This window comes from Carcharodon carcharias, chromosome 5, assembly GCF_017639515.1.
Source record: "Carcharodon carcharias isolate sCarCar2 chromosome 5, sCarCar2.pri, whole genome shotgun sequence".
Lineage (NCBI taxonomy): Eukaryota > Metazoa > Chordata > Chondrichthyes > Lamniformes > Lamnidae > Carcharodon > Carcharodon carcharias.
The window spans coordinates 6,685,898-6,707,530 of record NC_054471.1 but is presented as its reverse complement, the minus strand read 5'-3'; the positions used below and the strand labels follow the sequence as shown (position 1 = coordinate 6,707,530).

General features: G+C 47.3%; 1 protein-coding gene across 1 annotated transcript in view; it reads left to right on the top strand.

Moving 5' to 3' along the window:
* LOC121278088 (equilibrative nucleoside transporter 1-like) overlaps positions 1-19,542 on the top strand; it is a 330,852-nt gene extending 311,310 nt beyond the window's left edge. Inside the window, exons 10-11 of the mRNA XM_041188151.1 lie at positions 17,453-17,649; positions 18,297-19,542. Of these exons, the coding sequence (XP_041044085.1) occupies positions 17,453-17,649; positions 18,297-18,408 (309 nt within the window). The 3' untranslated portion in view covers positions 18,409-19,542. The remainder of the gene's footprint in view (positions 1-17,452; positions 17,650-18,296) is intronic.
* Positions 19,543-21,633: the final 2,091 nt, after the last annotated feature.

The following is a 21,633-nucleotide window of genomic DNA, read 5'->3' as shown; positions in this document are numbered from 1 at the left end:
CAACTTCAATGGGTTGAGAATGAATCTGACCCAGATAAATTGGAAGCAAAGATCCGCAGGCAAAGCTGTAACTGAACAGGCTGCCTTTAAAGGAGAGATAGTTTGGGTACATTTGAAGTATATTCCCAAAGACAAATCCAGATCCTGGGGACCAAACAGAGAGAGAGTAAGATGAAGCAGAGAAAGGGTGTTTATGACAGATGCCAGTTGGATAATACGTTGAGAATCAGGCTCAATATGAAATTTTAAGGGGGGAAGGGAAAGAAAGCAATTAAGAGAAGCAAAAAGAGTACAAGAAGAGCCTGGCAGCTAATATAAAAGCGAATCCAAAAGTTTTCTATGGGCATATAAATAGTAAAAGGGCAGTACAAGGAAGAGTGGGGCCAATTAGGGACCAAAAAGGAGATTTACATGTAGAGGCAGGGGCCATAGCTGAGGTATTAACAAATAATTTGCATCTCTCTTTACCAAGGTATAGATGTTGCCCAGGCCATGGTGAAGGAAGAGGTCATTCAGACACTTGATAGGTTTAAAATTGATAAGGAGGAGTATTGGACAGGTTCACTGTAGTTCAATTTAATAAGGCACTGGGATTGGATGAGATGCACCCAAGGACACTGTGGGTAGGGAGAGTGGAGATTGAGGAGGCACTGGCCATAATTTTCCAATCCTTCTTAGACTTGGGCTGGTGCCGATGGACTGGAGAATTGCAAATGTTACGCCCTTGTTCAATAAGGAGTGTAAAGATAAGCCCAGCATCTACAGGCCTGTCAATTCAATTTCAGGGCGGGGAGGCTTTTAGAAATGATGATTCAAGACAAATCCAATGGGGAGAATTTTGAGCTCAGCGTGCGGACGAGCGTCCCAATGTCATTGTGCACTCGCTTAATATTTCCGTTGGTGGGCGCAGGCCTGAGTTGGCAGTGCGCCCACCGACAATTAAAAGGCCGGTTAAGGCCATGAGAAATTCTTTTAAAATGTGAAAAGGCCAAGCGGCCTTTGCATTTTTTTTTAGGAAACCTCAAACACTTATGTGCATGTACAGAGTTCATGCTGGCCCTCCTCCCCAGTCCACACAGGCGGAGCTGAGCGCTGCCGCTTGTGTTTCATGCAGGGCGTACCTTAATTTGCCCGCCAATGTGAAATCGTGGTCCGGCCCCGATCACGAGGGGCAATCGGCATCCAGACTGTCCCCACCCAGCCTGCCTGACCAGGGGAAAACCCTCTCCAATAGTTACTTGGGCAGACCCAGGTTGATTAAGGAAAGCCAGCATGGATTTGTTACGGGTAAATGCTGGAGTTTGTCGATAAGGTAACAGAGAGGGTTGATGAGGATAAGGGTCGCTGATGTGATGTACAAGGACTTGACCCTTGACTTATGAACAAAGTTACAGCCGATGGAATAAAGGAGACAGTTGCAAAATGAATGCAAAATTAGCTGAGTGACAGGAAACAGAGAGTTGTGTTTCAGACTGGAGGAAGGTTTGTAGTGGAGTCCCCCTCGGGGTTGGCACTAGGATCCTGTCTTTTCCTGATATATATTAATGACGGAGACCTTAGGGTGCAGGGGACAATTACAAAATTTACAGACGACATGGAGATCGGAAGCATTGTGAACTGTATAAAGATTGTGTAGAACTTCAGGAGGAAGTAGACAGGTTGGTGGAGTGGGCAGACAAGTGGTAGATGAAATTTAAGGCCGAACCTGATGAGAATCTACATGACAATTGCAAGGCTGGCCTCGTTCTACAGGGCAGAAACTTTGGGTAATATCCAGAAGAAAGAAACAGCAACTGGATACTAATGAGATATGGATACTGAGATGGACGTGTGGAGTAATGAGAAAGGACGAGATCAGGAACCAGCACATCAGGGAATCAGTGAAGAGGGAGGGAGCATAAAAGAAAGGAGCTAAGAGACCGAAGTGATATGGTCATCTATTGCAGAGAAAATGAAGGAAGGTACTGAGGTGAGTGGTGGGACTGCCAGGAAGAAGGAGAATAGGAAAGCTAAAGACCAGATGCAAAGATGTGGTGGTGAAAGACTTAAACACAACAGGATTGGAAGAGGAATGGGTGACTGACAGGGGGAGATGGAGAAGGGTAATCAATCGGCTTTGTGACGACCCCAAGTGAAATGGGAGAAGCTGAAAGAAAATGGAAAGGGAGATGATTAATTTTGGTGTGAAGAACATGGAGGGACAATGTAAAATAAAGAGTACAATCATAAAGGGAGTGCATACTCTTTTGAATAAGCTAAAACCAAATGAACACATAAACTAAGGGCCAGCCTCTTAAAAGGCACTGGAACAAAAACAGAACTGTAATGGAAACTTATTAAATTAAAATAACATTTTGGTGGGAGACAATGCACTCCAGCCCCTGCAGCATTCACTGATGGTGAAGGACCTCAAGCCTACCAGTGGACACCGCATGCTCCCCTTCCAAGGACACCCGTGAGTGGACGTAAGCGTGGGAAAGGGGCAGACAGCTAGGTCTAATGACCCCCCTCAATGGCCCACTGCCTGGACCTGCAAATGGCCACCTTGGTCAGGCCCAGGAGCAAGCCAACGAGGGGATCTTCTGATCTGCACAGACTACCCCCCCCCCCCTCCTCTGCACCGGGTGCCCAAAGACCAGGAGCATGGGGCTGAAATGCAGCTAAAATTTGAAGAGCAGCCCCTTCCAATAATAAACAAAAGGGGCTACAACCTCACACAGCCTATACGCAAACAGAAACATGGAACACAAACTCCTCAAGGAGTTGCAGGCGTCGTTGGGAGTCCGTGAACCAGCTCAATCTACAGCTCCACAGGACTGTTGCATACAATATGCCAAATCCCAATGGAAAATGGGAAGACTCCAGCCTCCAACATAGAAGCCCCCCCTCTCCCCCACTGGGGACTCCCGCCACATTTGGACAGAACGTCGTAGTGTATCTGGATGGACCAGGATGTATAGGTGAACAAATCATTGAAGATGCCCAGACAGGTTGAGAGAGCAGATAAAGCATCTGGATCCTGGGCTTTATAAATGGTGGCATAGAACTCAAAAGCAAGGAAGTTATGATAAACTTTATAAAACACTGGTTCGGCCCTGACCCAAGTTTTGTGTCCAGTTCTGGGTGCCACACTTCAGGAAGGATGTGAAGGCATCAGGGAGGGTGCAGAAAAGATACACAACAATGGTTCCAGGGATGAGGAACTTCAGTTACGTAGATAGATTGGAGAAGCTGGGACTTTTTCCCTTGGAGAAGAGGAGATTGAGAGGCGATTTGCTATGATTAAAATGATTAGGGGTCTGGACAGAGTAGATAGGTAGAAACTGTTCCAACTGGTAGGAGGATCAAGAACCAAAGGGCACATATTTAGGTTCATTGGCAAAAGAAGCAATGGTGTCATGTAAGAAATCTTTTTCACTCAGCAAGTGGTTAGGACCTGGAATGCACTGCCTTTCAGTTTGTTTGTTTTTTAAATTCATCCACGGGATGTGGGCTTCACTAGCTAGACCAACATTTATTGCCTAATTGTCCTTGAGAAGGTGGTGGTGAGCTGCCTTCTTGAACCGCTGCAGTCCATGTGGTGTAGGTACACTCACACTGCTGTTAGGGAGGGAGTTCCAGGATTTTGACCCAGCGACAGTGAAGGAATGGTGATATATTTCCAAGTCAGGATGGTGAGTAGCTTGGAGGGGAACTTCCAGGTGGTGGTGTTCCCATCTATCTGCTGCCCTTGTTCTTCTAGATAGTAGCAGTCGTGGGTTTGGAAGGTGGTGTCGAAGGAGCCTTGGTGAATTCCTGCAGTGCATCTTGTAGATGGTACACACACTGCTGTTACTGTGCGTCGGTGGTGGAGGGAGTGAATGTTTGTGGATGTGGTGCCAATCAAGTGGGCTGCTTTGTCCTGGATGGTGTTGAGCTTCTTCAGGGTTGTGGGAACTGTACTCATCCAGGCAAGTGGGGAGTATTCCATCACACTCCTGACTTGTGCCTTGTAGATGGTGGACGGGCTTTGGGGAGTCAGGAGGTGAGTTACTCACTGCAGGATTCCTAACCTCTGACCTGCTCATGTAGCCACAGTATTTATATGGCGAGTACAGTTCAGTTTCTGGTCAATGGTAACCCCCAGGATGTTGATAGTGGGGGATTCAGTGATGGTAATGCCATTGAATGTCAAGGGCGATGGTTAGATTCTCTCTTGCTGGAGATGATCATTGCCTGGCACTTATGTGGCGTGAATGTTACTTGCCACTTGTCAGGCAAGCCTGAATATTGTCCAGGACTTGCTGCATTTGGACATGGACTGCTTCACTATCTGAGGAGTCACGAATGGTAGAGAACATCATGCAACCATTGGTGAACATCCCCACTTCTGACCTTATGATTGAAGGAAGGTCATTGATGAAGCAGCTGAAGATGGTTGGGCTGAGGACACTACCCTGAGGAACTCCTGCAGTGATGTCCTGGAGCTGAGATGACTGACCTCAAACAACCACAAAGACCTTCCTTTGTGCTAGGTATGACTTCAACCAGCGGAGTTTTCATCCTGATACCCATTGACTCCAGTTTGGCTGGGGCTCCTGATGTCACACTCGGTCAAATGCTGCCTTGATATCAAGGGCAGTCGCAATCACTTCACCTCTGGAGATCAGCTCTTTTGTCCATGTTTGAACCAAAGCTGTAATAAGGCCAGGAGCTGAGTGGCCCTGGTGGAACCAAACTGGTCGTCAGTGAGCAGGTTATTGCTAAGCAAGTGCTGCTTGATAGCACTGTTGATGATCCCTTCCATTACTTTACTGATTGAGAGTAGACTGATGGGGTGGTAATTGGCCGGTTTGAATTTGTCCTGCTTTTTGTGTACAGGACAATTTTCCACATAACTGGGTAGATGCCAGTGTTGTAGCTGTACTGGAAAAGCTTGGCTAGGGCCATGGCAAGTTCTGGAGCACAAGTCTTCAGTACCATTGTCGGAATATTGTCAGGGTCCGTAGCCTTTGCAGTATCCAATGCCTTCAGCCGTTTCTTGATATCATGTGGAGTGAATTGAATTGGCTGATGACTGGCATCTATCTGTTATGGTGGGGACCTCTGGAAGAAGTCTAGATAGATACCACTTAGCATGTCTGGCTGTAATCATCGTATGATTCTGTGATAACAGTGCAAATATGAATTCTGCTTTTTTGTAGTCTGTCAAGTTCTGAGATGAAGGGTACTATTGCATACCTGGTACTGAGTGAGGGCCTAAGATTAATCTCAGTGCACGCTTCTGCATTCTTTCGATCTGTTTCGGTCTCTCTGTTTCTCTTCCTCTGTCCATCTCTGTTTATGTCCTTCTCTTATGTCCTTGTCTGTCTACTTTTCTTAGTCTTTCTTATTCTTACCTCCCGGCCACTCCTTTTCCTTTCTCTCACTCTCTCTGTATCGTTCTGTCTCTGTTTGCTTCATCTTCTGCCTCTGTCTCATGCTATCCCTCTCTCTTTTCTCTCCCTCCATATATGACTCTTTCTATCTCCCTCCCTCCATCTCTCTCTCTCTCTCTCTCTGTCTTTCCCCCTGTCCCTTTCTGCCTGCCTCTCTTTCTCTCTCTTGCATTGATTATTGCAGCTTATCTGAGGCCTGGAAAGTATTAAGACCATGTTTGGCCTAGTGGGAAAAGCATAGTTGCCATGGTCTTTGGCAGTGCCTGATGCTGTGATACATGTAAAGAAGTGTTTGGATTGTCAATGTCGGCAGACTGTGGAACCGTGGGATTCTCTGTGGGAGAACTCTTACCCAACAAACAAAGCCCCGAGCCTTTTGCTGCTTTGAATGTGTCTATTGGAGGAATTTTTTGTTGGTTTTGAAGGTGCTGCCACTGTTGCCGGGAGCAACAAACAGTAAACTGCCCCGCTTGACCCTTTGTGTGGGAATCTAGCTGAGATTGGGCCAGTGTTCACTGCCAAAGTTCACAAGTTTCAACCAGAGATCAATTTGCACACAGTGAGGAGAGAGAGGTAGAGAGGCAGAGACGTTTAGGAAGCAAATTACAGAGTTTAGGGCCAGGCAGTAAAAGACATGGATATTAAAGCGGAATGATTACAATTAGCCCATTCCCCTTGATTCCAAAAATCTGTCTATCCCAGCCTTAAATGTGTTCAAAGATGGAGCATCCACAACCCTCTGGGGTAGAGAATTCCAAAGATACACAACCCTTTGAATGAAATGCTTCATTGTTGAATATATTTGAGGCTGGGGATAGACAGAGTTTTGCCCTCTCAGGGGATTAAGGGGTATGGGGAGCAGGCAGGAAAGTGGAGTCGAAGCCTAAGATCAGCCATGATGGTATTGAATGGTGGAGCAGGCTCGATGGGTCCACTCCTGCTCCTGTTTCTTGTGTTCTTAAGTACTATAAAGAAATTTCTCATTCTTTCACTCCTAAATTATTGGTCCCTTTTCCTGAGACTGCGCTCCCATGTTCTAGATTCCCCAGTCAGGTAAATCAACATCTGAATGTCTATCCTGTCAAGTCCCATTCAGAATCATCCATGTTTCAATGAGATCACCTTTCATTCTCCAGAGAGCAGACACAATGTACACATAGGCCCAATTTACTCAGCCTCTCATCGCAAGAACCAATCTAGTGAACCTTTGCTGCACTGTTTCTAAGGCAGTATGTCCAAGACCAAAAGGGAGCGTGGCTGTGATCTTACCAAAGTCCTGTGCAATTGTAACATTACCTCCTTACTCTTGTACTCTAATATCCCTCAATACAGGCCAACATGAACTTAGTCTGTAATAAAAACAGGAAAAGCTGGAAACTAGAGAAGAATGTGAGAGGAGGACCCTGGGATGGGCAGTCAGCAGCACCTAGAGGAGAGTGTGAGAGGAGGACCCTGGGACAGGCAGTCAGCAGCACCTAGAGGAGAGTGTGAGAGGAGGACCTGGGACAGGCAGTCAGCAGCACCTAGAGGAGAGTGCGAGAGGAGGACCCAGGGACAGGCAGTCAGCAGCACCTAGAGGAGAGAGTGAGAGGAGGACCCTGGGACAGGCAGTCAGCAGCACCTAGAGGAGAGAGTGAGAGGAGGACCCGGGGACAGGCAGTCAGCAGCATCTAGAGGAGAGAGTGAGAGGAGGACCCTGGGACAGGCAGTCAGCAGCACCTAGAGGAGAGAGTGAGAGGAGGACCCTGGGACAGGCAGTCAGCAGCACCTAGAGGAGAGTGTGAGAGGAGGACCCTGGGACAGGCAGTCAGCAGCACCTAGAGGAGAGTGGTGAGAGGAGGACCCTGGGACAGGCAGTCAGCAGCACCTAGAGGAGAGTGTGAGAGGAGGACCCGGGGACAGGCAGTCAGCAACACCTAGAGGATCTAGTCTATATAGAGGACCTAGCACCTAGTCTATACTCAAGTAGAAGTAAGGATAAAATAAAAGCAAGGGTCCATACTCTATTTAGTTAAGATATGTCTGGGGAGCTCATTCTCATGATTAGCACGCCCTGCGCTATGTGGGAAATCCTAGATGCTCCTGGTGGAAAGGCTGAAACATTCGCTACAATCTTCAGCCAGAAGTGCCAAGTAGATGATCCATCTCAGTCTCCTCCAGAGGTCTCCAGCATCACAGATGCCAGTCTTTAGCCAAATCAATTCACACCACGTAATATCAAGAAACGGCTGGAGGCACTAGATACTGCAAAGGCTATGGGCCCTGACAATATTCCAGCAATAGTACTGAGGACTTGTGCTCCAGAACTTGCTGTGCCCCTAGCCAAGCTGTTCCAGTACAGCTACAACACTGGCATCTACCTGGCTATGTGGAAAATTGCCCAGGTATGTCCTGTACACAAAAAGCAGGACAAATCCAGCCCAGCCAATTACATCCCCATCTACTCTTGATCATCAGTAAAGTAATGGAAGAGGTCATCAACAGTGCTATCCAGCAGCACTTGTTCAGCAATAACCTGCTCAGTGATGCCCAGTTTGGGTTCCGTCAGGGCCACTTAGCTCCTGACCTCATTATAGCCTTGGCTCAAACATGGACAAACAGGTTGAACTCCAAAGGTGAAACAAGAGTGACTGTCCTTGGTATCAAGGCTGCATTTGACAGAGTGTGGCATCAAGGAACCCCAGCAAAACTGGAGTCAATGGGAATCAGGGGGAAAACTCTCCGCTGGTTGGATCATACCTAGCACAAAGGAAGATGGTTGTGGTTTTTGGAGGTCAGTCATCTCAGCTCCAGGACATCACTGCAGGAGTTCCTCAGGGTAGTGTCCTCGGCCCAACCATCTTCAGCTGCTTCATCATTGACTTTCCTTCCATCATAAGGACAGAAGTGGGGATGTTCACTGATCATTGCACAATGTTCAGCACCATTCACAACTCCTCAGACACTGAAGCAGTCCATGTCCAAATGCAGCAAGACCTGGACAATATCCAGGCTTGGGCTGACAAGTGGCAAATAACATTCACGCCACATAAGTGTCAGGCAATGACCAATTCCAGCAATAGAGAATCCAACCATCTCTCCTTGACATTCAATGGTATTACCATCACTGAATCCCCCAATATTGACATCCTGGGGGTTATCATTGACCAGAAACTCAACTGTACTAGCCATATAAATACTGCAGCTACAAGTGCAGATCAGAGGCTAGGAATCCTGCGACGAGTAACTCATCTCCTGACTCCCCAAAGCCTGTCCACCATCTACAAGGCACAAGTCAGGAGTGTGATGGAATACTTCCCACTTGCCTGGATGAGTGCAGCTCCCACAACACTCAAGAAGCTTGACATCATCCAGAACAAAGCAACCCCACTTGACTAGCACCACATCCACAAACATTCACTCCCTCCACCACTGGCCAAGGCTCCTCAGACAGCATCTTTCAAACACACGACCACTCCCATCTAGAAGGACAAGGGCAGCAGGTAGATGGGAACACCACCACCTGGAAGTTCCCCTCCAAGTCACTCACCATCCTGACTTGGAAATATATCGCCGTTCCTTCACTGTCGCTGGGTCAAAATCCTGGAACTCCCTCCCTAACAGCACTATGGGTGTACCTACACCACATGGACTGCAGCGGTTCAAGAAGGCAGCTCACCACCACCTTCTCAAGGGCATCTCGAGGGAGGTGATAGTGTAGTGGTATTGTCGCTGGACTAGTAACCCAGAGACCCAGGGTAATGCTCTGGGGACCCAGGTTTGAAACTCGCCACGGCAGTTGGTGGAATTTGAATTCAATAAAAATCTGGAATTGAAAATTTAAAGATGACGATGAAACCATTGTCGATTGTTGTGAAAACCCATGACTAATGCCCTTTAGGGAAGGAAATCTGCCACCTTTACCCGGTCTGGCCTACAGGTGACTACAGACCAACAGACTCTTAAATGCCCTCTGAAATGGCCTAGCAAGCCACTCAGTTGTAACAAACTGCTGCAAAGTCACAAAAATGGAATGAAACCGGATGGACCACCCGACATTGACCTAGGCACCAGAAACAACAATGGCAATCCCAGACCTGTCGACCCTGCAAAATCCTCCTTACTAACATCTGGAGGCTAGTGCAAACATTGGGAGAGCTGTCTCACAGACTAGTCAAGTAACAGCCTGACATAGTCATCCTCACGGAACCATACCTTACAGATAATGTCCCAGACTCCACCATCACCATCCCTGGGTATGTCCTGTCCCACTGGCAGGACAGACCCAGCAGAGGTGGTGGCACAGTGGTATACAATAAGGAGGGAGTTGCCTTGGGAGTCCTCAACATTTACTTTGGATCTCATGAAGTCTCATGGCATCAGGTCAAACACGTGCAGGAAACCTCCTGCTGATTACCTCGTACCTCCCTCCCTCAGCTGATGAATCAGTGCTTCCTCCATGTTGAACACCACTTGGAGGAAGCGCTGAGGGTGGCAAAGGCGCAGAATGTACTCTGGGTGGGGGACTTCAACGTCCATCACCAAGGGTGTCTCAGTAGCACCACTACTGACTGAGCTGGCCGAGTGCTAAAGGACATAGCTGCTAGACTGGGTCTGTGACAGGTGGTGAGGGAAACAACAAGAGGGAAAAACATACTTGCCCATGCTTCTGTTCCTAACAGCACTGTGGGTGTACCTACACCACATGGACTGCAGCGGTTCAAGAAGGCAGCTCACCACCACCTTCTCAAGGGCAACTAGGGATGGTATTGTTGCTGGACTGGCATTCTAGTGACCCAGGGTCATGCTCTGGGGACCTAGGTTCAAATCCCACCATGGCAGATGGTAAAATTTGAATTCAATAAAAATCTGGAATTAAAAGTCTGATGATGACCATTAAACCATTGCCGATTGTTGTTAAAAACCCATATGGTTCACTAGTTCCCTTTAGGGAAGGAAATCTGCTGTCATTATCTGGTCTGGCTTACACGTGACTCCAGTTGGCTCTTAAAAATGCCCCCTGAACAAGGGCAATTAGGGATGGGAAATAAATGCTGGCCTAGCCAATGATGTCCACATCCCATGAACGAATAAAATAAAAGGAAGGAAAGGGTGGTGGGGTAGCTTTGTTAACTCATAACAAATAAGAAGTATTTGGATGTGCACTTGTGATGCCATGGCATACAAGGCTATGGGCCTAGTGCTGGAAAATGGGATTAGACTAGTTAGGCACTTGGTGACCAGTGCAGACTCAATGCGCCGAAGGGTCTTTTTCTGTGTTGTAGACCTCTATGACTCTATGGCTCTATTGTAGGGAGATTGGACATCCTTGGTGAAAAGGAAGCACTTGGTGAAAGATTGGACATCCTTGGTGAAAAGAAAACCAAACTTGAGATAGGAAGAAACCAGTTCAGTGGCACAGGAACAGGCTGAAATTATAGGTCGACCAGGCTAGTCCTGTTTGTAGATCTTGAGAAGGGTGTAGAAGTGGGCTGTTCAAGGTTGGGGAACCATGAGGTTGGAGACCATGAAGGGGAGATCTCCAGAGCGGATGAGGTCAGTGACAGTCCTAGAAACAATGGCTTCATGTTCAGAGGTGGGGTTATGGCCCAAGGTGTGGTTGGAGGAAATGTGAGAGAGTTGACTTTAGGCTTCTAATTAGTAGAGGTCGCTTCACCACACAACAACAGCACCATCCTTGTTAGCAGGTTGGACCCGAGAAAACAGAGTACAGTAAGTTCAGACGGGGATAGGTTAGGGTGAGTGAGGGGGAGCCATTTTCCTTCCTGATAGCACGCAGGTGCAGCAAGCTAACTTTCCGTGTTCCTTGTCTGAGCACACCAAAGTCTTTCTGAACATCAACATTTAGAAGTCTCAGATCTTTTTAAAGATATTTTGCTTTGTTATCCTTACAACCAAAGTGAATAACCCCACACTTCCCCACATTATATTACATCTGCTATCACTGAACCCGCCTATATCTCTTTGCAACCTCTTTGTGACCTCATCGCAGCTTCCATACCCACCTTGTTTAGCATCATCAGCAAACTTACATACATTACTCTCTGTCTCTTTGTCTGAATCATTCATATGGATTGTAAATCTATTCTATGGGTTGAGTGAGTGGGTAAAGATCTGGCAAATGGAGTTTAATGTGGGAAAATGTGAAGTTATTCACTTTGACAGGAAGAACAAAAAGGCAGAGTATTACTGAAATGGAGAACGGGTGCATAATTCTGAGGTACAGAGGGATCTAGGTGTTCTAGTCCCTGAGTCACAAAAGGTTAGTACGCAGGTACAGCAAGTCATTAAGAAGCCTATTGGAATGTTATCCTTTATTACGAGAGGAATTGAACATAAAAGTAAGGATGTTATGCTTCAGTTACACAGGGCATTGGTGAGACCGCACCTCGAATACTGTGTGCAGTTTTGGTCTCTTTATTTAAGGAAGGATGTAAATGTATTGGAGGTGGTTCAGAGGAGATCCACAGAGGTTTCCAACAGCAGATAAAATTAAAATTTTACATCTCGTTCATAACATATCCCTGCCCATGTGACAGGGTCACATGAGGGGACATTTTTTATAACATTTTTAAAAGCTTTATTTTTTTTTTGAGACCTGTTCATCTCATTGAGGCAGCTCTGTGCCTTAGGGAGATTTTCAATGGCGCAAACTTCATGTTCGCCCTTCCCCCACCTCCCCCCACCCTGCACAGGCAGTGCTGAGCGCTGCAGCACATGTTTCACGCTGGACATGCCTTAACTGGCTCACCAGCGTGAAATCGCGGTCCAACCCCAGTCGCGGGCAGCTGTCGGCTTCCCAACCACCCCCACCAAGCCCCCCCCCAACAAAGGGCAAAATTCTGCCCCGTGAGAGCTGATCTTGTGTGTTAGCTGTTTGTATGGCACCTTATCGAATAATTTAAGGGGGTGAGGGGGGGCGGGATGAGGGGAAGAGGTGAGGGTAAGGGGAATAGAGGAGAAGGGAGTGGAAGTGAGTGAAAAGAAAAAATCTGCAGGGCTATGGCATAAAGGATGGGGAGGGGGGACTAGGTGAATTGCTCTTGCAGAGAGCCAGCATGGACATGACGGGCTGAATAGCCTCCTTCTGTGCTGTATCCATTCTATGCTTATATGAGAGGGAAGGGTAATGGAGGTTAAGGAAGGGGAGATGAGGTGAGGGGATGGTAGAAGAGGGAATCCGAGGGGAGGGAGGAGAGGGAAGGCTGGTTGAGGGGAGGGAAGATTAAGGGAGGAGAGGGAAGGTGAGGGGTGGGGAAATATGGGAGGAGAGGGAAGGTGAGGTGAGGTGAGGGGCGGAGATATGAAATGGGAAGAGGTGTGATGAGAGTCGTGTTGATCTCAGCCAGTAAGGACGCATTCCTCTTCCATCTGACTTTAGGAATTCTAGAAGGAATTAAAAATTTCAAGTGAACATTGAGGCTTTACCAACCGCAGGGACATACGAACGTTCTATTTTAATTGATGGTTTAAATGTTCCCTCAAGGGGATGTGGGAAGGAAGGGATTGGCTTGTGTTCTGTGGGATCAGTTCAAAATAGCAAGTTGAATAACAGCGCTATTGATGCAAGTCTGGGCTCAGAAACTGGAATCAATTTCTTCCAAATAATCACTTCCTTTAATTACTGTTTTTCTGGAAATATTTCTATAAGCTGGCACCAGTTGGCAAACAGACTGGCATAGAGACAGCAAGAAGGAAACAGTGAGAGAATGAAACAGCGACAGTCAGTGACAGAGATTGAGAGAGACAGCAAGAGGGACTGAGAAGATACAGATTAAGAGAGAGAGACATCAAGAGAGAGACAGCGAGAGAGAGAGAGACAGTGAGAGAAAGTATGATGGATGAAGTGAGAGAGAGAGCGAGAGAGATAGTGAGAGAGAGAGAGCGAGAGAGATAGCAAGAGAGAGTGTGAGAGATGGGGTGAGAGAGAGAGAGACAGCGAGTGAGATAATGAGAAACAGTGAGAAAGTGTGTGATAGAGAGAGAGAGAAACAGGGAGAGAGAGAGAGAGAGACAATGAGAGAAAGATTGAGAAGCTGAAAGAGACAGCAAGAGAGAATGAGAGAGAGACAGAGTGAGAGAGAGATGGCAAGAGACAGAGACAGTGAGAGACAGTAAAAGAGAGAGAGGCAGAGACAGCGAGAGAGAGAGACAGCAAGACTGTGAGACTGAATGAGAGACAGAGACAATGAGAGAGATTGAGAGAAAGAGAGTGACGGAGAAACAGAGAGACCAAAAAGGAAGACAGAAAGAGAAAGTGCTAGAAAGAGACAAAGAGAGAAAAAAGAGACCCAGAGAGAGAGAGCAAGAGAAACAGTGACAGAGAGAAAATGACAGAGAGAGAGAGTGACAGAGACAGAGAGAGGAAAGAGAAAAAGAAACAGCTAGAGAGATGTTATCTCTGCAGTCGTTGTTTTGTAGGCATAAACTTTCACACAGCAAGATCCCGCAAACTATGTGATAGTGACAAAATAATTTGTTGCGTGACGTTGGGTCAATAATGAATATTGGAATATTGGGAAGAAATCCCTTTCTCTTCATCAAAAGGGATCTTTTACATCCACCAGAGAGGGTAACACAGGGGCCTTGGTTTAATGTCTCGATGGAAAGGCAGCACTCCTGACGATGCAACATTCTCTCGGTGCGACCCCATCACAATGCAGCTCTCTGACGGGACCAAAAAGGGATTTATGCATGGAGGCAGGAGGCATAGCTGAGATACTAAATGAATAAATTGCACCTGCCTTTACCAAGGAAGAAGATGTTGCCAAAGTCATAGTGAAAGAGGAGGCCATTGAGAACTGATTGGGCTAAAAATTGATAAAGAGGAAGTATTAGAGAGACTGACTGTACTTAAAGTTATAACTCACCAGGATAAGATGGGATTCATCAAAGGATACTGAGGGAAGTAAGGATGGAAATTGTATAAACAATGGCCATAATCTTCCTCAGGTACATGGTTGGTGCCAGAGGACTGGACAATTGCATTTGTTACACCCTCATTCAAAAAAGGATGTAAGGAGGAGACCAGCAACGGCAGGGCAGTCAGGTTAGAAACAATAATCTGGGACAAAGTTAACAGTTACTTGGATACTGGTTAAGAAAAGCTGGCACAGATTTGTTAAAAGCAAATTGTGTTGCACCAACCTGATTGTGCTTTTTGATGAAGTAGCAGAGGGTTGATGAGGGTCATGTGGTGATCTGGTGTACATGGACTTCCAAAAGGCATTTGATAAAGTGCCACATTACAGGCTTGTGAGCAAGGTTAGAGCCCGTGGAATAAAAGGTGCAGTGACAGCATATATATATGGAGTTTTCTGAGGGACAGGAAACAGAGTGTGCAGGTTTTTCAGACTGGAGGAAGCTATATAGTGGGGTTTCCCAGGGATCAGTATTAGGATCAAAAACAAAATTGGCTGGAAAAACTCAGCAGGTCTGACAGCATCTGCGCAGAGGAACACAGTTAACGTTTCCAGTCCATATGACTCTTCATCGGAACTAAGGAAATATGGAAATGAGGTGAAATATAAGCTGGTTGAGGGAGGGTGGGACAGGTAGAGCTGGATAGAGGGCCAGTGATAGGTGGAGGCAAAGAAGAGATTGACAAAGATGTCATAGACAAAAGGACAAAGGGGTGTTGACGGTGATGATATTAGCTAAGGAATGTGCTAATGGGGACATTAAGGGTAGAAAGCAGGACAAGCTAGTGGCAGATGGCCCTAGTGGGGGTGGGGTAAGGGAAAGGGATCAAAATGGGCTAAAAGGTGGAGATAAAACAATAGATCGAAATAAATTTAAAAATAGGTGGGAAAAGAAAAATATATTTTTCAATTATTGGAAAAAGGGGGATTGGAAAGGGAGTGGGGATGGAGGAGAGAGTTCATGATCTGAAATTGTTGAACTCAATGTCAAGTCTGGAAGGCTGTAAAGTGCCTAGTCGGAAGATGAGGTGCTGTTCCTCCAGTTTGCGTTGAGCTTCACTGGAACAATGCAGCAGGCCAAGGACGGACATGTGGGCATGAGAGCAGGGTGGAGTGTTGAAATGGCAAGCATCAGGGAAGTCTGGGTCATGTTTGCGGACAGACCGAAGGTGTTCTGCAAAGCGGTCACCCAGTCTGCGTTTGATCTCTTCAATGTAGAGGAAACCGCATTGGGAGCAGAAAATGCAGTAGACTAAATTGAGGGAAGTGCAAGTGAAATGCTGCTTCACTTGAAAGGAGTGTTTGGGCCCTTGGACGTTGAGGAGGGGGGAAGTAAAGGAGCAGGTGTTCACCTACTGCGGTTGCATGGGAAGGTGCCATGGGAGGGGGTTGAAGTGTAGGGGGTGATGGAGGAGTGGACCAGGGTGACCCGGAGGGAACGATCCCTATGGAATGTTGCCGGGGGGTGGTGAAGGGAAGATGTGTTTGGTGGTGGCATCATGCTGGAGTTGGCGGAAATGGCGGAGGATGATCCTTTGAAAGCGGAGGCTGGTGGGGTGATAAGTGAGGACAAGGGGGACCCTATCATGGTTCTGGGAGGGAGAGGAAGGTGTGAGGGCGGATGCGTGGGAGATGGGCCGGACACGGTTGAGGGCCCTGCCAACCATCGTGGGTGGAAAACCTTGGTTAAGGAAGAAGGAAGACATGTCAAAGGAACTGTTTTGGAAAGTGGCATCATCAGAACAGATGCGACGGAGGCGAAGGAACTGAGAGAATGGGATGGAGTCCTTACAGGAAGCGGGTGTGAGGAGCTGTAGTCAAGGAAGCTGTGGGAGTCGGTAGGCTTGTAATGAATATCGGTGGACAGTCTATTGCCAGAAGTTGAGACAGAGAGGTCAAGGAAGGGAAGGAAAGTGTCAGAGATGGACCACGTTAAAATGATGGAGGGGTGGAAATTGAAGGCAAAATTAATAAATTTTTCCAGGTCCAGACGAGAGCACGAAGCAGCATCGATGTACCGGTGAAAGAGTTGTGGGAGGGGGCCTGAGTAGGACTGGAACAAGGAATGTTCCACATACCCCATAAAGAGACAGGCATAGCTGGGGCCCATGCGGGTACCCATAGCCACACCTTTTATTTGGAGGAAATGAGACGAATTTAAGGAGAAATTGTTGAGAGAGAGAATTGTTCAGTAGAGTGACCTCTACCTCGCAGAGGCTGAGCATCAACTCGCAGACACTCCCTCCTACCTCCCCCTGGACCACGACCCCACCACTGAACATCAAGCCATTGTTTCCAGGACTGTTACTGATCTCATCTCTTCTGGAGATCTTCCCTCCACAGCTTCTAACCACATAGTCTGCCAACCTCGGACGGCCCGCTTCTACCTCCTATCCAAAATCCACAAACAGGACTGTTCCGACAGACCGATCGTGTCAGCCTGTTCCTGCCCCACAGAACTCATTTCTTGCTATCTTGACTCCATTCTCTCTCCGCTTGTCCAGTCACTTCCCACCTACATGCGCGATTCCTCTCGCCCTACATCAAATCAACAATTTCCAGTTCTCTGGTCCCAACTGCCTCCTCTTCACCATGGACATCCAATCCCTCTACATCTCCATCCCCCACCAGGATGGTCTGAGGGCTCTCCGCTTCTTCCTCGAACAGAGGCCCGAACAATCCCCGTCCACCACTACTCTCCTCCGTCTGGCTGGACTTGTTCTCTCACTGACCCTCAGTACTGACCCTCTGACAGCGCAGCACTCCCTCTGTACTGACCCTCTGACAGTGCAGTGCTCCCTCAGTACTGAGCCTCTGACAGTGCAGCACTCCCTCAGTATTGACCCTCTGACAGTGCAGCACTCCCTCAGCACTGAGCCTCTGACAGTGCAGCACTCCCTCAGTACTGACCCTCTGACAGTGCAGGACTCCCTCAGTACTGACCCTCTGACAGTGCAGCACTCCCTCAGTACTGACCCTCTGACAATCCACAGTATTTGACTTTGGACTTTGAAGGTCTCTGGCTTTGCTGTAATTGTGACTCCAGCAATTTGGGAATACTGGAACTTGTTGAGATCTATAAAGGGATTAAAGCTGTTCCTCTCTCCTCCTTAGCCTCGGAATGACAGTAAATTCCTACCAGCCTTCGTGATTGCTCGGGTAATCTTCATCCCTCTCTTCATGCTGTGTAACGTGCATCCTCGCCGACTGCCTGTAGTCTTCACCCATGATGCCTGGTATATTGTCTTCATGGCCATCTTTGCCTTCTCCAATGGCTATCTGGCCAGCCTCTGCATGTGCTACGGACCTAAGTGAGTCCTTTTGCTTCTTCTCAGAGGGAAGGGGTTGACTGAACTACACAGCCTGGTGCCTGCTGGACTGCCTGGGGCAGATTAGATACAGATTGGCTGGGCATCTCAGAGTTTTGTACAGATAGATGTGTGCCAGGCAGAGACTGGTGTGGCGTTTGAGATGAGTGTTTGCACCTGGGTATCAGGTCCTGTGCCCTAATACCCCAAGCCCCAACCCCCAACCTCACCCACCTCCTCCCCATATCCCTCAATCCCACCCACCTTCTCCCCACATCCCCCAACACCACCTACCTCCCTTTCTCCCCATTTGCCTCAATGCCGCTTTCCCAGCTGCTCCCCATATTCCTCAATCCCACCCACACCACCTTCTCCCCACATTTTTCAGCCCCACCTAATCCCCCTTTCCCCATATCCCTCTATCCCACCTATTCACCTTTGCCTCATATCCCCCAATCCCACCTTATGCCCATTTCCCTCAATCCCACCCACCCCACCTTCTCCTCATATGCCTCCATTCCACGTGCCATCATCTCCCCTGTGTGTGTGTGAATAGGGGCTGGGCCTCTGTGAATAGTGGAGGGGCCTGTGATTATGTGTGAGACATATTGCTGATTGACTGACTCATGTTTTGATCCATTCACTGACAGGAAAGTGATTGCAAAAGAGGCAGAAACAGCTGGAGCCATCATGTCCTTCTTTCTGTCCCTTGGCCTGGCGACTGGAGCCTGTCTGTCATTCTTGTTCCGTGGACTGGTCTGATGGTGGGATACCCCTGGAGTTCTGGGTCAGAGCTGTGGAAAGCCAAGTTCTCCGCTATCACATCCTGTTGTTTACCGCGTGATTCATTATATCAGTTCTCATCAGCTGCCTTCCCATTGAGTGTGTCTGTATTTCTCACCATCCCTCCCTCATACTTCACTAACTGCCCACCCTTCTCACCAGCCTCCCTCCTTCTCCACCACCCATTCTCCACCAACCTACCCCTCTCACTTCTCCCCTCTTCACTGCCGCTCACCTCTCTCTCCTTCACTCCCGCCCACCACCTGAGATCTGCCCGACTCCCTTCTCTGCTCCATACCCCTTCTCCCCACACATACCCGGCCCACACCAGCTCATGGATGTGACCAGCAGCCTGAAGGGTTATGAGGGGAAAGGGGTGGGTGGTGAAGGAAGCAGCTCTGGATAGTACTGATCACTGGGGACATCCCAGAGCAAGCTGCAAGCTAACCTCTCTGGGGGCTGGCTGGGGGTGGAGGGAGGATATCAGGCCTCCTATTGGATGTGATGGCCGGCCTCAGTACCAGCCTTACACAGGCCCAATGCCCGCTCAAGGGCTAAGCCCAGTCACTGGATTTTCTTTTCTACTTTCATGGGATGTGAGTGTCACTGGCAAGGCCAGCATTTGTTGTCCATTCCTAATTGCCCTTGAGAAGGTACAAGATGAAGGGAAAGGTCTTTGCAAGGCAGTGTCATAGGGGTGTTCTTCTCCCCCGACCCTCGTGCCACCCCTCCTACTCTCCCACCTGCTCTCAGATGAGTACCCCAACTTCGGATCAGTCCTATTACCTGGGCACTGCCCAAAGCACAAGCCCCAGCAAACACTCCCATCCGCCAGCAACATTTAAGAACCAGGGTGGGTGGTGTTGTGTGGGCTCCCAAAGTGGACTAACATCAATTAATCCCTCTACAAGGAAAAAGATGTGGGCAGGGGAGTGGTGAACTCTGACAGTATTAAACAATAGTATAAGCCAACATGTATCAAAATGTATGGGTCCCAGGCTATGTAGACAAGCCTGCCAGAGGACAGAATCTCAGCAATAACTCTTTCAAATAGTTTTAATAGGCTGTGTATATTTTTATGTATGTAAAAATACAGCATGCAATCTAATCCTTGCTGGTGTTGTCATGTTGTGGTAACTCGCACACCTTCCATCACTCTACACAACAGGTAAATACAATAACAAAACAAAAATAAAAATACCGGGAAAATCTCAGCAGGTCTGGCAGCATCTGCGGAGAGGGACACATTTAACGTTTCAAGTCCGTATGACTCTACAACAGAACTAAGGAAAAATAGAAAAGAGGTGAAATATAAGCTGGTTTATGGGGGGATTTAAGTAACAATAACAATAACAAATTCTTTTCCCAATTACTTTTGACCACTGCCCTCTGGGTAGCAACGCTTCTGCCATTGCAAACATTGGGTTACACTGAGTCTACAGATCAGAAACTAGCTTTTCAGCCCAACTTGTCCAACCGGTGATTCTGCTCCCAATGAGTATCTTCCCACCCTACTTCATTTCATCCCATGTGTTTAACCAGCTTCGCCTTAAGTGATTCGAAGCTGTTCATCCCAAATACTCCATGTGGTCGTGAGTTCCACGTTCTCACCACTCTCTAGGACTTTTCCAGCTGTGGGCGTTGCTGGCTACACCAGAATTGTCCATGCCTGATTGTCCTTGAGAAGGTGGTGCTGGTGGACCACTTTCCATGTGGTGTAGGTACATTCACAGTGCTGTAATTCTCATCTTCTACCCTTATTCTTTATCTGGACGGAGTTGGAAGGTGTTGTTGAAAGAGGCTTAGCAAGTTGCTACAGTGCATCCTGTAGATGGTACACACTGCTGACACATCAGTGATGAGTGAATGTTTAAGGTGGTGGACCGGATGTCGATCTAGAAAGCTGCTATGTCCTGAATGGTGTCAAGCCTCCTGAGGATGGCAGATTTAAAGGAGAGAGGAACAACGTCTGAAGAAATGGTGAGGAACCGTAGGGCCACCACCGATCCTTGTGCAGCATCACTTCCCATCTCTCACTGATCAGTTTCTGATTTGTAGCCAGCTTGCTATCAATTCTGTTACTTATCCTCTAATTCCACATGCTCAGATCTCAGTCATAAGTCTGATGATGGTACCTTATCAAAAGCCTTTTGTAAACTCAAAATATTGGAACGACTGTATCAGCCTTGTCTGCACTTTCTGCTACTTCTTCAAAGAATTCAATAAGGTTGGTCAAGCATGATCTTCCCTTTTGGAATCTGTGCTGACCAAACTTATATTTTCAGTTTCTACATGTTTTCTTTAATTTAAAAAAAAAATATTCATGGCATGTGGGCTTCACTAGCTGGGCCTGCATTTATTGCCCATCCCTAATTGCCTTGAGAAGGTGGTGGTGAGCTGGGGCAGCTACAGATGGGCAATAAATGTTGGCCTAGCCAACGACACCCGCATCCCATAAATAAAATGTTTTTTTTTTAAATTACACCTACCTTTCCTACCAGTGACATGAGGCTAATTAGTCAGCTATTCACTGTGCTCGATCTGTCTTCCTTTCTATGTTTAGCTGTCCACCAATCCTCTGGTACAATTCCCATTTTTAATTCTTTTTTACATAGTAGTGCCTTTGCTATCTCTTTCCTAACCTCTTATAGTATTTCCAGATGCTACCAATCTAGACCTAGGTTTGTTAGTTTATCAATTATCTTCCCCCACTTTCTACCTAAGTGTTTCTAAATGTTTCTTTTTATTTACTCTATAAACCCTTCCTGATTTTGAACAGCTCCATTAGATCTGCCCTTAACTTCTATGCTCTAAAGAGAACAATCCCAGCTTCTCCAGCCTCAACTTTTTTTAAATCATGCATGGGATGTGGGTGTCACTGGCTAGGCCACCATTTATTGCCCATCCCTAATTGTCCTAGTTCAGGTCAACCACATGGCTGTGGGTCTGGAGTCACATGTAGGCCAGACCAGGTAAGGACAGCAGATTTCCTTCCCTGAAGGACATTAGTGAACCAGATGGGTTTTTACAACAGTCGACAATGGTTTCATGGTCATCATTAGACTTTTAATTCTGGATTTGTATTGAATTCAAATTGCAGCATCTGCCATAACTGAAGTCCCTTATCCATGATTCCATTCTAGTAAATCTCTTCTGCAACCTTTCTAAGGTCTTGATATCTTTCCTGAAGTGTGGTGCTCGGAA